We start from the raw sequence: 14201 nt of genomic DNA, 5'->3' as shown, positions 1-14201 counted from the left end.
TTATGAGTGTGTGCTTTTGCTCTATAGTGTGTGTAAAGGTCAGAAGACGACTTTCAGGATTTAGCTGTCTTCTTCCACCTAATTCTTCCACCAGTTCAGAGGATGGAACTTGTGTTGCCAGGCTTGTCAACAAACACTTTAATATGCTGGACCATCTTCCTGGCCCCATATAATTTTCCAAATTCCCCAATTATAATAACATGGCCTTTTAGAGTAAGTCAGGCAGTAATGTCTCTCATGCATTATCTCATTTAGTCTTAGTAGTAATCCTTCACAGTTGGTATAATTATTGCTCTGCTTTAAAAGCTGTAGAATTGAGACTGAGCACTGTTAAACTAAATGAACAGGAGGCTCAGTTAATTGGAGCCCAAATAGTTTGAATACAGATTTAAATACCTCAACCATTGCATCATATTGAATTATACTAACTCAGAAGTGTGGCCAAGTGATAATCAGAAATCAGTACAGACTAATGACATAATCTAATATTATGTTATAATCTTCACTAAATTTATTAAATTTAGCATGATAATGAAGCCCTTACTGGCTCCTGGGGCACATTAGTCAGTTTCTTTCTGACTGTACCCTGTTATTCAATTTCTGCTATTTGTTTGGTGCTATATGTGGGTTATGGGGCAGTGAAAGACCAGGTAGGTGTTTTTTCATGGATGTATCTATTTTTAAAACATCCTACTCTTTGCATACAAATGTATATATACATATATAAAGCAGTTACTGTCATTGTTATTTTTAAAATGCCTTTGAAAAATCTCCACTATTGGTAAAGGTTTCTGTTGTAGGAGGCTGCTTGTTTGTTCCCTGCTACTTAGCCCTGAAATAATAACTCAGTAACCCTATTATTTGCAATACTGTTTGGCCAATAGCTTAAGCATATTTCCGGCTAACTCCTATATCTTGGTTTAACTCATCTCTATTAATCTGTGTATCACCATGTTGCTGTGGCTTACCAGAAAAAAGGTCCATCCAGCATCTGTCTCTGGCAGGGCTACATGACTTCTGATTCTGCCTTCTTTTTCCCAGCATTCAGATTAGTTTTTCCCACCTACCTATGTTCTGACCTGCTCTTCTATAGGGTCAAAGCAGTTTCTTTATTTATTAACCAATAAAAGCAATACATAGACAGAAGGACCTCCTACACCAGGTTTCTTTCTCCATACATACAAGTCATAAGTCACCTATTTTTGAGTTATACTTTAAGATCAGCTTTTCTGAAAGTTTCTGAGCTCCATGTCTTTCAAATACATGATTGTTTTAAAAACAGTTGGAAATTAGTGGATGTCTAGTAACCTTTCAAGAACTATAATGAATGCCATGACCAAAAACTACCTATAATTTTTTTTCTTGGCTTACACTTCCAGGTTGTAATTCATTGTTGAGGGAAGGTAGGGCTTAAACTCAAACAAGAACTGAAGAACAAACCACTACATTTTCTGCTTCATGGCTTGTTCCCCGGCTCATGCTCAGCTAACATTCTTACACAGTACAGGCCCACCTGCCTAGCAATGGTGCTGCCTACATTGGACTGGGTCCTTTCATATCCATCATCAGTCAAGACATTTCCTCATAGACAGGGGCACAGGTCAATTTGACCGAAATAATTCTTTATTTGAGGTTCCCATCACAACCAGGTGACTCTAGGTTGTGTCAAGGTGACAATTAAAACCAATCACCAAAATAGACACTTGATAAATTACGTGCATCCCAGGTTCTCAGTAAAGGCTAATTTTATTCCATGTCCTGGAAGTAATAAATATAAAAATCTTGAAAATAAATTGAACATATCCCACACTGACTGGAAAATACTTGAGTAATCTAAATCATTATTATTTGACTTCATACTTTGTCAATTACTTTTTATAAAATGTACTTGATGCCAGGCAGTGTGGCACATGCCTTTAATAACAGCATTCAAGAGATCAGTCTGGTCTACAGAGTGATTTTCAGGACAGCCAGGGCTACAAACATAAACTTTGTCTCAAATAACAAACAAACAAAAATACCTGAAGTTTTACTTTTACATCTATATTTAATAATAAGCACAATAAATTTTCTTTCAGGTCTTCATGTAAGCAAAAGATCAAAGCATCGATTAGTTTATACTTCAGTTAATGACTGTCATAGTTCAAATAAAATGCTATGCTCTTCGTCATCTAATTATATTGAATCTATATTTAATTCCTTTCACATGATTTAGAAAAGATATCCAGATATTGCCTTGCTCTTTCTTGTATCTTGATTTTGATGTTGTATTGTGTGTAGGGAAACTGGAAAAATTCATTATTTCTTATTTAGATTTGACAGAATGATTGGATAATGAATTGTAGCACTTGTTAATGCAATTTCAGGCTTTGTTTACTCAGAGATGACATTTGGGTATACTATTTAAGGTCACTTCTTATCAATAAGATATCAATTTTCTAATAAGGCAGGATTTCTTTGGGTGACTTTAGCACCCACTTACTTAAAAATGGGGAAATAGATATCTGTAATAATCAAAGTTCTATTTTCACTCCATGCTGCTATCAAAACAACGTTAAGTCTCTTTGAAAGTGTCCTGCTTTGTGTTAGTAACGGTAACAATCAATCTCTTGATTCATATGGCTTTCTGAATGTCTTCTTCACCTAATATGCTGCTAGTACTGCAAGTATCAACTGCTGTGGTTTTTTTTTTCTAAATTGAAGAAGGAGGCTGTAAACTAAGAAAAATTAAAATGCAGAGCCCACTGAGGCTTGGGTGCAAAGTAGCAGGCAAGCTGTTAACACTGAAGTGCCATGAAGCTGGTGTGAAAGTTCACTGTGGATTCATATCACTGATCCTCTAGTAGAGGGAAGAAGATAATAAGTGAACACACCAGTTTTTCTTGTCCTTCAAGTTTTTTTGTTAGTGCTACCTGGCCACATATGGGTCTTCCCTCTCATTGCTTTCACACCTCCCTGCCTTCTCCCTTTTCTTTTTTCTTTCTACAAATGTTCATTGGATCCTACCGTCTGTCTTGTTAAAAGTTATATATTTGGACTACTCATTGAACAAAATAGAAAAAAAGGGGGGTTTGAAAACCCACTGTGAGGAATTGTCTGTATCAAATCGACCTACAGGTATGCTTGTGGGAGAGTTTTTTTTTTTTTTTTTTGACGCTAATTGATAGAGGAAGACCTCAGTCAGTGTGGACAGTGACACATGTAGGTGGGTGGTTTGGGGGGGGGGTGTAAGGAACGTAGCTGAGCAGAAGCAGAGGAAAGGGCAATCAGCAGTGTTTCTTCACAGTCTCTACTTTAAGCTCTTATATCACTCCCTCACTTAGCTTCTCCTCCAAAACAAACTGTAACCTGTATGCCAAATAAATCCTTCCTCCCCAAGTTACCTTTGGTATCTGTTTTATCAAAGAAAGAATAACAAACTAGAATGTTTATGTTTATAAAATTCCAATTATATAAGCATAAAACAGCTGGTAAAAACACAAATAATTCAGTACAACGATAGAAGCTATCAAGGGCTAAGGAAGAGAATATTAGAGAAACAGTGATTGAGAGTAAGGAACACCATAGATAACCTCTGGAGGACCTGAGAGAAGAAGTCACCTGACTTCATCCACGGTGCTGACCACCACTCAGTATCTCACCCCTCGTATTAGGCATGGAATAGAGGGACACAAAGTGGGCAAGCCAGACTGGTTCAATAATCTAATTAAAAAGTTATCATAGTTACCATAGTGAGGTGGGAAATGGTATAAATAATGAGAAAGAGAAGACAAATTTTGTTTACACATAGTTGCTAGAACCCCAGATAAGATGCTAAGTGGATGCCCTTCTGGATTAACTGTTTTCTTTTCTATGACATCTGGGAATCTGTTAAACTTTGGTGTATTCAGAACATGATGCACCTAAAAAGCTACATGGGATTAAATTAAACAATTTTGGAAGCTCTTAGTAAAACGTGTGCTTCAAAGTAAATGTTCAACAAGTGATAGCTATCATTTTCATTATGATGTAAAACTTGCTGTATCTGCTAGTATTGATAACCTAGTCTCTGTATCAGGTAGGATTAGGAACACAAAAGACAGAATGGAATATACATATATATATATATATATATTCTAGATCTATACATAATTTATTAAATCAGCTTACTTTGAAGCAGCACCACCATCTGTGCCACAATGAGAAGCTAAGAACCTGATAGTTGCTCAGACCACAAGGCTTCTTCAGTATCAACCGGGTGCAGAAAATCTGGGAATTACAGAAGAAACACTGACTCTCAGATGAGGATGGAGGAGGCCTGAAAACACTAATTCTAAAATCAGCAAAGGAATCAGCAGCCAGAGCAAGGGGGGAGGCTAAGCAAGCAACAAGCAGAGGCTCTCTTTTCTGCTATGGCCTTTATTTATTTATTTATTTTTTACTGGACTGCTACAAAAAAGTACCACCCACATTTTGGGTAGCTCATTCCACATCAATTAAAGGTATCAGAAAAATTCCTCAATTAACGCTCTCTGCATAGCATAGGTGAAGCTAATTTATTGCAAGCTGACATTAAAAGTGACCACCATAGTCCTGTTAAGCTACTTAATAAAATATTTCTTGAAATATTGCTAATTTTCTACTCGTTAAAAAAAAAACCTATGTACCACATATTCTTGTCCTTGAGCTCGGGGGTTGCTAGGAGATGAATTCATAAGTAGACTGCTCTATTTGAATAGCAGAGTGTATCATGGATCCTGAGAAACATAACCTGTTGTTGCAGGGTGACATTCTTATTCACTTCCTTTCGGTTCCTTCACCTAAATGACTTCTTGCTTTTTCTCTCCACGGACACCACTCCCTAATATCATCAGACACTCATTTCTAAACATGTGTCCTAACCAGGCTCTTCATGGTAGTTCAACATGCCTTTGTCTATAATGGTGTTGGCCCCCCCAAGATATTATGCAGTTTGTCTGCATCTCAAGAATGCCTATGTAGGAAACATTGTGTAACAAGCAGACACAGTGGACAATAGCTAAAAATGCACACCTGGGTTCAAAACCTTGCTCTTCTTTATGATCTTGGGCATTAGAATGGTATGGAGTCCTTATGAAAGACATCAGGAAATGTCTTCATCAGGAAATCTACTGTAATTTGAGTAATTTTTTTGTTCAACTTTGAGGTGATACCTTTTGTTATATCTTATTCTGTTTTATTTTGTTATACATTTTTTAAAATGAACAAAAGAAATATTTGTATAAATGAATGAATGAACAAACAAACATTTGAAAATCTAGCCACTAGAGTAAGTGTTAACACCAGAACTCTCACTTAGCCTGCGGGGTGATAAAGGGTCGACTTTCCTTAATAGAGTGACACGTAGTATATCAAATATTCCAGGACAGCCTCCTGTTCTGGATTAGCTGACTGATGCATAATTGGACACCACACTCCTTTGTGTACTTTTAAATCGTTGCAGTTTGGTGGAGGTTTTGTTTCTGGTTTTGATTTTTTTGTTTTGTTGAAGGGTATGGTTTATTTTTTGATTTTGTTTTTAGGGTGTTGTGTTCTTTTATTGAAGGGTTTTTTTTTTTGAGAAAACTTAAATTTGGGTGGGTAGGGATGGGGAGAGGATCTGGAAAAACTTAGGGGAGAGACAGAATATGATCAAAATATATTTAAACTCAAATTGTTCTAAATAATAAAAAGATTGTACAATCTATATAGTCTTAGTGGATTTTAAGACAGGGAATGTTGGAGGGGCATTTTAGAGCATTAAAGGATGTTAGCTAAGCTATTTTTAGCAACATAATATTTTATTGATCATTTAGGAATTTCACACAATGCACCCCAATCACATATCGGTCCATTCCTCTTAGGTCTACACTCCCATCATTGTGTTTTCCCCGAACAGACAAAAAAATAAAAAGCCTCCAAGGACAATTTGTGTTGTTAATATACTCATTGATCAAACTCCCCAGTAGCCAACCTCTTAAGGATAACTGAGTCTCCCTCCCCCAACCCCTCCCTTACACACACACACACACACACACACCAGAAGCCATCTATTGTGAAGAGCTACACTTCAGCATCTTTATTACAATTTTTATTAAATTTATTCCTTTGTTTTACATCCCAACCACAGTTTATCCTCCCTCCTGTCCTCCCAGTCCCTTCTCCTACCTCCCTTCACCCCCCCCCCATCGCAATTCAATTCATTCCTCCTCTGTTTCTGTTCAGAAAGGGGCAAACCTCCCATGAGTGTCAATAAAGCTTGAAATAGCTAGTTCGGGTAGGACTAAACTCCTCCCCTTGAATTAAGGCTGGGAAAGGCAACCCAGTATGAAGAATAAGTTCTCAGAAGCCAGGCAAAGCATTACAGACAGACCCTGCTCCCACTGCTGTGAGTCCCATAAGCAGACCAAGCTACACAACTGTCTCACATATGTAGAGGGCCTACATTGATCCCATGCAGGATCCTGGCTGTTGGTTCAGACTCTGTGAGCTCTTACTTAGCCCAGGCTACTTGTTTCTGTGGGTTCCCTTGTGATGATCTTGACACTCTGGCTCGTACAATCGTTCCTCCCTCTCTTTTATAGAATTCCCCAAGTTCGGCGAAGTGTTTGGCTATGGGTGTCTGCATCTCTTTCCATCAGCTATCGCTGGAAAGGTCTCTGATGACAATTGGGGTAGACACTAATCTGATTACAGGAAATGGCCAATTCAGTTTAACTATCCAATTGTTAGGAGCCTTAGCTGGAGACATCCTTGGAGATTCATGGGAAGTTTCCCTTGCTTTCTTCAATGGCTTCCAGTCTAGACTGTTTTTTTTTTTTTTTCTGGGGGTGGGCTTGTAAATGTCTTCAATGCCTCTCTTTCTCAACTATGAGTCTGCAGTATGGAAGCTTCCCTTCCCATAACAGCGAGTAGCAGCAAAAATCATGGACTTTCACCAGGTTTCCCATGGCTACAGTGACTACAGACATCACATGGCCTTTAGCTATCCTACAGAAGATGAGCCTCAACAATGTCCCTGGTGACATTATGAATTGTGGATCTCATCATGGCCTCTGGCTGCAGCAGCAGGACCCATGGATATCAACACAGCCCCAGCACAGATCATGAATACCAATATAACCTCTGGAAGCAGCAGAGACTATGGACATCCACATAGCCTTTAGCTTCACTATCTAAGTCGATGGACCTCAGCATGATTAAAATATTTTAAGATGAATCTTGCAAAGAAAATATCTAGCTGAATATCTCCCATTTTATGAAAATAGCTTCTAATATTGGCAACAGCATGTGAGATCCTTCAAACTGCTTTGTGGGTAGGTTTAGGGACTGTACATGTGTGTTATAGAGCATCGCCTTGTTTGAGACTATTTTTGCTACTGCATTAACCAAGCTATCTGGCCTTAGATAGTCAGAAGACTCTCCAGTCTCTTCCTCCCGTTTCCAAACTGGGGCAGGTTGGGGTCACTGAGGAATTCATTTCTGTGACTGACTTTTATATGGATTATGACAATCCATACTCAGTTCCCGAGGCTTGCTCAGCAAGCATTTTTACAAACGGAACAACCACCTCCTCAGCATCTTTAACCAGTCTTGATGAGCTAGCTATGAGTTGTAATGGGTGCACTATTTCCATCACTTTGCAGTCGTATCCTAAGAGTAAACATTTCCCGGTGCTGGCAATTCAAGAATTATTGCATGGTCTCAGCATTATTGAACAGCGGTTTAGAAAAGCAGAGACTTGTGTATGTCTTAAATAATACATGGTATAATGTTGGTTTCATTTCCTTCAGTCTTGATGTCTTTAACTTTGGAATGTAAGTTGCGAATGAACAAGATGAAGTATGAAAATAATTATATTTGGACACGGTCTGCTCAGTATGGAAGATATGCTAGCTGGTATTTTTACAGAGACTTATAGAATAAGACATACACCTACTCAAGGATCGGCCATCAAACTATAAACCTAATTAAGGGCGTGCAAGCTGGTCTTCCATTGTAGATTGTAGACTAGCTTCAATTTTCTTTCTATAGTTTTCAGTAGGCATCTAAAGCACACACATTATTTTCCGGTATTAATTTGTTAATGCCTATAACTAGCATGCCTGTTTATCTGACTTACACTGTTAACCAATCTTTTCCAGAATGACATGAATTACATAGCCTCCAGTGGACTCTTATTTAAAGATGGCAAAAAACGAATCGATTATATCCTGGTTTATCGGAAGACAAACATACAATATGACAAAAGAAACACATTTGAAAAGAACCTGCGAGCAGAAGGCTTGATGTTGGAGAAGGAGGTACAGGCTTTTTCATTATCAGTTTTTTTGACTAATATTCTGGTATAGATACTATCAGTCATATTTTAGCATATATGGGCCATGCCATGGAACTTAATAAAATATACTCATTTTTCCAAATGTAAAATAGATATGTACTGTCCCATTTAAATATGTATTTACTTTTTTCATCTACGTTTTTCTGTACATATAAAATATTTTTTCAAAGGATAAGGCAATTTTTGCAGTTTTGAATACCAAATATGTAATGATTGTGTCCATGTAAACTAGAAAATTCTATGTTAGGAAAGCGAAAAGTGTTGGAGGTTTTTGCCAAGCTGCTGAAACGCAAGTTTGATTGTGAGAAGTATGGGCACTGGCCTCAATCATCCTCTTTCTTTTATGCTTTTATGAGTCTTTTCAAAGAACTATTTATTCCTTTCCTTCTGGTAAAACAACAAAAGGATCAAGGTCTATGAAAACAAGAACATAGAAAAGAGGAAATATACACTTTTCATAGTTCTATGATGTTAAAATTGCCACTTTTGTTATTTTAGTTAGCCTATGGTATATTTTGTTTTTTAAACATCTATTTTAATGAATTTTATTATGAGTACTAGTGACTGGGTATATACACATGAGTGCAGGTCTTGTTGGAGGTTGGAGGTGTTGGGTTCCTTGGACCTGGAATTACAATTGTAAACCACACAGCATTTGGTGCTGGGAACTGAAATATTCCTCTGAAAGAACAGTAACCTTTTTTAATCACTGAGGCACCTCTCTAACTAAAACTAACCAATTTTGAAATGGGCCCATGAAAAATACTGTTAGATCTTAAAACAGTATTAAAAACACAGTGGTTGAGCTATATTCCCAAAATCTATGAAAACAGTTATCAGAGACAGTAGTATAAATAGGCTAAGTTTTCATTCCAAAGTGGAATTGCACCACTATTCTCTTTTTAATATTTTATGAAATTATAATATATCACATCATATCACCTCTTCTCTTTCCTCCATCCAGTCCCTCACATTCATCCCTTGCATTGTGTCACATCCATGGCCTCTTTCTCTTTAACTGTTATTATACACTCACACACATACACACACACACACACATAAAAATGCACACATAAAAATACACACATAAGCACACACACACACACAGCTAAATATATAAATTCAACCTAATAATACAATTTATGGATATATTGGATAATAGTTTAGTACTCCCTAACATGCAGTACTCAAAAATTTAATTCTAAAACATGGTTTTGGGATTGAAAAAATGAAAAGGATGAGATCGTTATCTCTGAGTCCCAAGCAACATGCTGCTAAATCTTATTAGAAAATTATCCCTACTGCTTGTACTGGGTTTTTGGAACCCATTCTCTTTGGATGAATACCTTGTTCAGCCTAGATATAGTTAAGGAGAGCCTTGGGCTTTCCCAAAGCAATGTGCCTTACCCTCTCTGAGATGTGGATGAGGGGAAGGGTTGGGGGAAGGATGGAATGAGAGGAGGGGAGGGAGTAGAAACTGGAATTCAATCATATTCATTATATGTATATGAATATGATCTTGGAGCTGAGCACTTGATATTAGATAACTAATTGGGGGTTCTTCCCTGAATCACATTTTATCACATTAGAGAAAGACAAACCCCTATTATTAAATAAACAAAGAAATGAAAAACCAAGAAAATAGATATCAAGGCCAATGTTCACATTGCTACCCAGACAAATGTCTTTTCCTTTTCAGAATTTCCTAATAGCTGGTTTCCTGCTGGCTGCCTCTCAGCATGTTTTATGCACATAAGCAAATTACTATTATATCTACTACTGCCTCTCAGCATGTTTTATGCACATAAACAAATTACTATTGTATCTACTATGGTCTTAGCTCCTTGACTCTGCAGATTATCAAAACATACAAGTTTAGTCAGCCATTTTTAGCTGGCTAAAATTTCAATATCTTAACAGTTGACTTGTAACTGTTGTGTTTTAAGTTGATTTTAAAAATGCTAAGTTAAAAGGAAAATACTGAGGTAATTTTCTTTTTGTGAATTTCACAATTATATTTTTCTTAACAGTTTAACAATATTTCAATGTGTAAATATATGACATTTTCATTATACATTCATCAGTTGCAGAGGTCTAGTATCTAGAATATACAAAGAACTACAAAAAAGCTAAATGTTAAGAAAATAAGCAACCCTATTTTAAAAAATGGGACATAGCAATAGTCCTTCATAGAGTCTTCATTCAGTAACTGATGGGAGCTGATGCAAAGATCCATAGTCAAGAACTAGGCTGAGCTCTGGGAGTCAAGTTGAGGAGAGGGAGGAGGGAATATTTTTTATTTTATTTTATTTTTAAAAAAAATAAAACAAACTATCTTTTTCATTTTACATACCAATCCCAGTTTCCACTCCCTCCCTCTCATTCCACCCTTCCCCCCACGTGTTCCCCCATCCACTTCTCAGAAAGGGTAAGGCACATTGCTTTGGGGAAAGCCCAAGGCTCTCCCTACTATATCTAGGCTGAACAAGGTACCAAAGAGAATGGGTTCCAAAAACCCAGGACAAGCAGTAGGGATACTTTTCTAATAAGAATTAGGAAAGTGTTGCTTGGGACTCAGAGATACTCTTCTGGTACCCTCTGATCCCATCCCTTTCATATTTCACTCCCAAAAACATGTCTTAGAATTAAATTTTTGAGTAATGCATATTAGGGAGTGCTAAACTATTATCCAATGTATCCATAAATAACTGAATTTATTTGTATGTGGTAAAATTTTTTAATATGTACAAAACAGCAAAAACACGCTGAGTTCGCAGTGAGGAGAAGTTTATGCACTGCCAAATGACACAGAACAGGGAGAGCAAAACTCTGATTTTAACTTTTCATCTAATATTCTTCTTATATTACCTGGTACTGTTAACTCAGAATATCTCTACCCTTGGTTACTAAACATATAAAAATGTATTTTTTGAAAAAGGACTATTGTAGAGTGTTTTTATTCACTTAATTTCATTGGGATTTCTACTTCACACAAGTCAGACCATCCTTCCTAACATCACCTCTTTATTCACTAAGTAATCTTACAAACACCGAACAAGCTTCTAGGGAACCCAATATTTATAGAAGCCCAAACAACTGTGTTTACTGGTGATACTTGCCTGTGCAGAGACTAGACATATACACCCGGTATCCTAACAGATAAGATCACTGCTTCTCTCTGTTCTATTGGGTCTTCTTGGCCAAAGTTCAGATGTTGTTGAGTCTTCTTCCTTATTCCTCTGAATTACTACAAAGAAAAATTCCATGATGCAGTAAAAAGATGGTTATGTTCCGTACGGAAAGGGATGTTTCGTTATTCTTGTGGTCTCTGATTGTTTACATTGGCACATAGCAAGATCGAGCCCTCTGATTCCTGTTACTCCTGGATGGAGGATGTTCCATTCTAGGTTGCATAATTATGGTTTTCTCAACTAACCTTTACTTTTTTTTTTCTTATTTAATACACACTAAAGAGCTAGAGAATCTGGGTCAGTAGGTGAATCAAACTACCTATATCATCGGACCTGCTACCTCTGCACACTGTAGCCATTACATCATTAGTATTATTTCCTCTTTGCTCTCTAGCATTTCCCTATTAAAATAAATGTTTTCTTGTTGATTATGAGAATGGTGGAAAATATTTGGGGAAACCCATTCCTCCAGATTTCATATTACTAGTGTTAAAGCTGAGGTGGGTGTTTTTATAATTCCCCCTCTGCAAACGCCTCATTAAATTTGATCTGGACAACACTAGAAAATCTGTTTCCAAGAGAGAAGAAAAACCAGGGTGGGGAACAAAGTGATGTGAAGATGCAAGGAGACAGAATATAGAGAGGGGAGTTTTTAGTTGTTTGTAAATATTAACAACACATAATAGACTTCATTATGATATCAAATGTGGCTGTAACATAATAATCTAGTTGAGGAGTGTCATATTGCATATTCACATACCTGGGGATTATAATGGGCAAGTACAGTGAAGAGCAGAGATTCTAAGAGCCCTGTCTACATCACTACTATTACAAAAATCAGCACCCTGCATTATCCTGCTAAGCAAGAGGCTGAGAAGATAGAATGTAACCTGAGTATATTTTGAAATAAAATCCCATGATGATTAAAAACCCATTGGTAGGAAAATACTCAAAACTCTCTCAAATATCAAATTCAGTGTTTTAAGGTTAATACTATAGAACAGTGGTAGAGCCCTCACATGCCCTGAGTGCTCAGGGATGTCGATTTAGTGATCAGCATTCACCTATTAAATTTTTTCAGTATTATGAACATTTAAAACTTTAATTAGCTTTCACAGTTTCTCCTATTAAATGTGATGGACATTGGGTGCAATTTTTCTTGATAAATATTGAGTTGAAAATATTTAGGGCTTGTTTTGATGAAAGGATAAGCAGTTTTGTAAAAATATTGAAAGTCATGAATTTGCTAGCTAAAATATGGTGGTTAGAAAATCTGCCCATGTTTTATCAATAAATATGCACCAGAGCTAAACACTGAGTCTGGCAGAGAGATCTCAAATAGTCGTTAAACTGCATGCCAGTGTGACCAGATTCTAGAGGAGAGTGTCATCTAGAGACGCTGTGTATTTAAGGTACATCTTTGTGGACAGGAAGGTGACTTGTCACTATGAGGTTTGTCTCATAATCCAGTTCATATAAGCAATATACCTTGCTCCCAGTTGTGGAAAATGCCTTGAGAACTCAATACTCTTTCTTTGTTCTATATCCGAATCATACAAAATAACTTTGTGAAAACAAAATTTCCAAGTCTCCTCTTCACCTGGGAGTAAATGTTCTTCCCCTTGGGAATTTTGGGTGGAATAATTAAGTAAAAATGAGGAGTGTGAAAGTTGTGGGCGTTTTGTTCCTCTGAGAGACCTGCTCTCAGTGGAGGTGAGCAGAATAGACCCAGATTGGCAGTTCATGCTTCTGAAGAGGAAGGTGATTTCTCCCCGTGACAGCACCAGCCTGTCACCAATAGCATCACCTGACCTGCTACCAGCAGAGAAGGAAGCCAGTTGTCTTTTGTGTTGTCAAATGGTGGCAAAACAAAGAGAAATTAAGTTGAGAAGTAATAAGCAACATTGATTCATCCTGGTGAAAAACAATCTTTCATTATGTATATACATTTAAAGCTAAGGCATGAAAATGAGATCCATTTTCGCTGTGTGCGCTTAGCCTGGCATTTTACCCAGATATGGTAGTCACTGCCATGCAAAACCCCTCCTTCCAAAGCAGCCCTTTATTTTAGGTGATTAGATTATTTCACATCAAGGGCTTGACAGCAGTGAATTAAGAACCTGCACGAGGCAAGCTGTTCTCAGTGCTATTTTGGATCCTGACACAGTGCCCCACTGCAGAAAATGAGACTCTGCCATTTCCTGTTTTCCTTCTCTTGTTCAGGTGTAAGTTAGACAAAATATAGGCTCAAATTAACTTAGCTAACCAGGCATGGTGGAACACATTCGCAGTCTCAGCTCTCGGGAAGCTGTGACAGAAGCATTGTGATTTAAAGGCCAGCTGGGTCTACACAACTAGTTCCAAACAGATCCAGGTGACATAGTAAGATCCTATCTGAAAATAATGGAGCATAATAATAAAGTAATGAAGATAACAGTAGCAGTTCAGTGCATCGTCAGTGAACCGGATATAGACTTAGATGCATGGACATACATGGCATTTGGCTTCTCTTGTAGCACGCAGTAGGAAACACTATAAGAAAGGGGAAATTGCCATTAGAGTTAGACAATGAGTGTGATGGAAATGGTGTAAATTAGACAGCAGTGGTATACCGTCTATCGATGGAGCCATTTTTAAATCTCTTCCTCAGCTAACATTTATACAAATACATT

General features: G+C 37.3%; 1 protein-coding gene across 1 annotated transcript in view; it reads left to right on the top strand.

Annotated features, from left to right (window-relative positions):
* The window catches only part of Ano3 (anoctamin 3), a 292415-nt gene that overhangs the window by 160626 nt on the left and 117588 nt on the right, over positions 1 to 14201 (top strand). The window contains exon 6 of the mRNA XM_050125418.1: positions 8142 to 8300. Coding sequence (XP_049981375.1) covers positions 8142 to 8300 — 159 coding nt within the window. The remainder of the gene's footprint in view (positions 1 to 8141; positions 8301 to 14201) is intronic.

The sequence above is a fragment of the Alexandromys fortis genome, unplaced genomic scaffold, assembly GCF_014885135.2.
Source record: "Alexandromys fortis isolate MF-2015 unplaced genomic scaffold, M_Fortis_MF-2015_v1.1 scaffold_229, whole genome shotgun sequence".
In the NCBI taxonomy this organism is placed as follows: Eukaryota; Metazoa; Chordata; class Mammalia; order Rodentia; family Cricetidae; genus Alexandromys; species Alexandromys fortis.
This window is presented reverse-complemented; position numbering and strand designations above follow the sequence as displayed.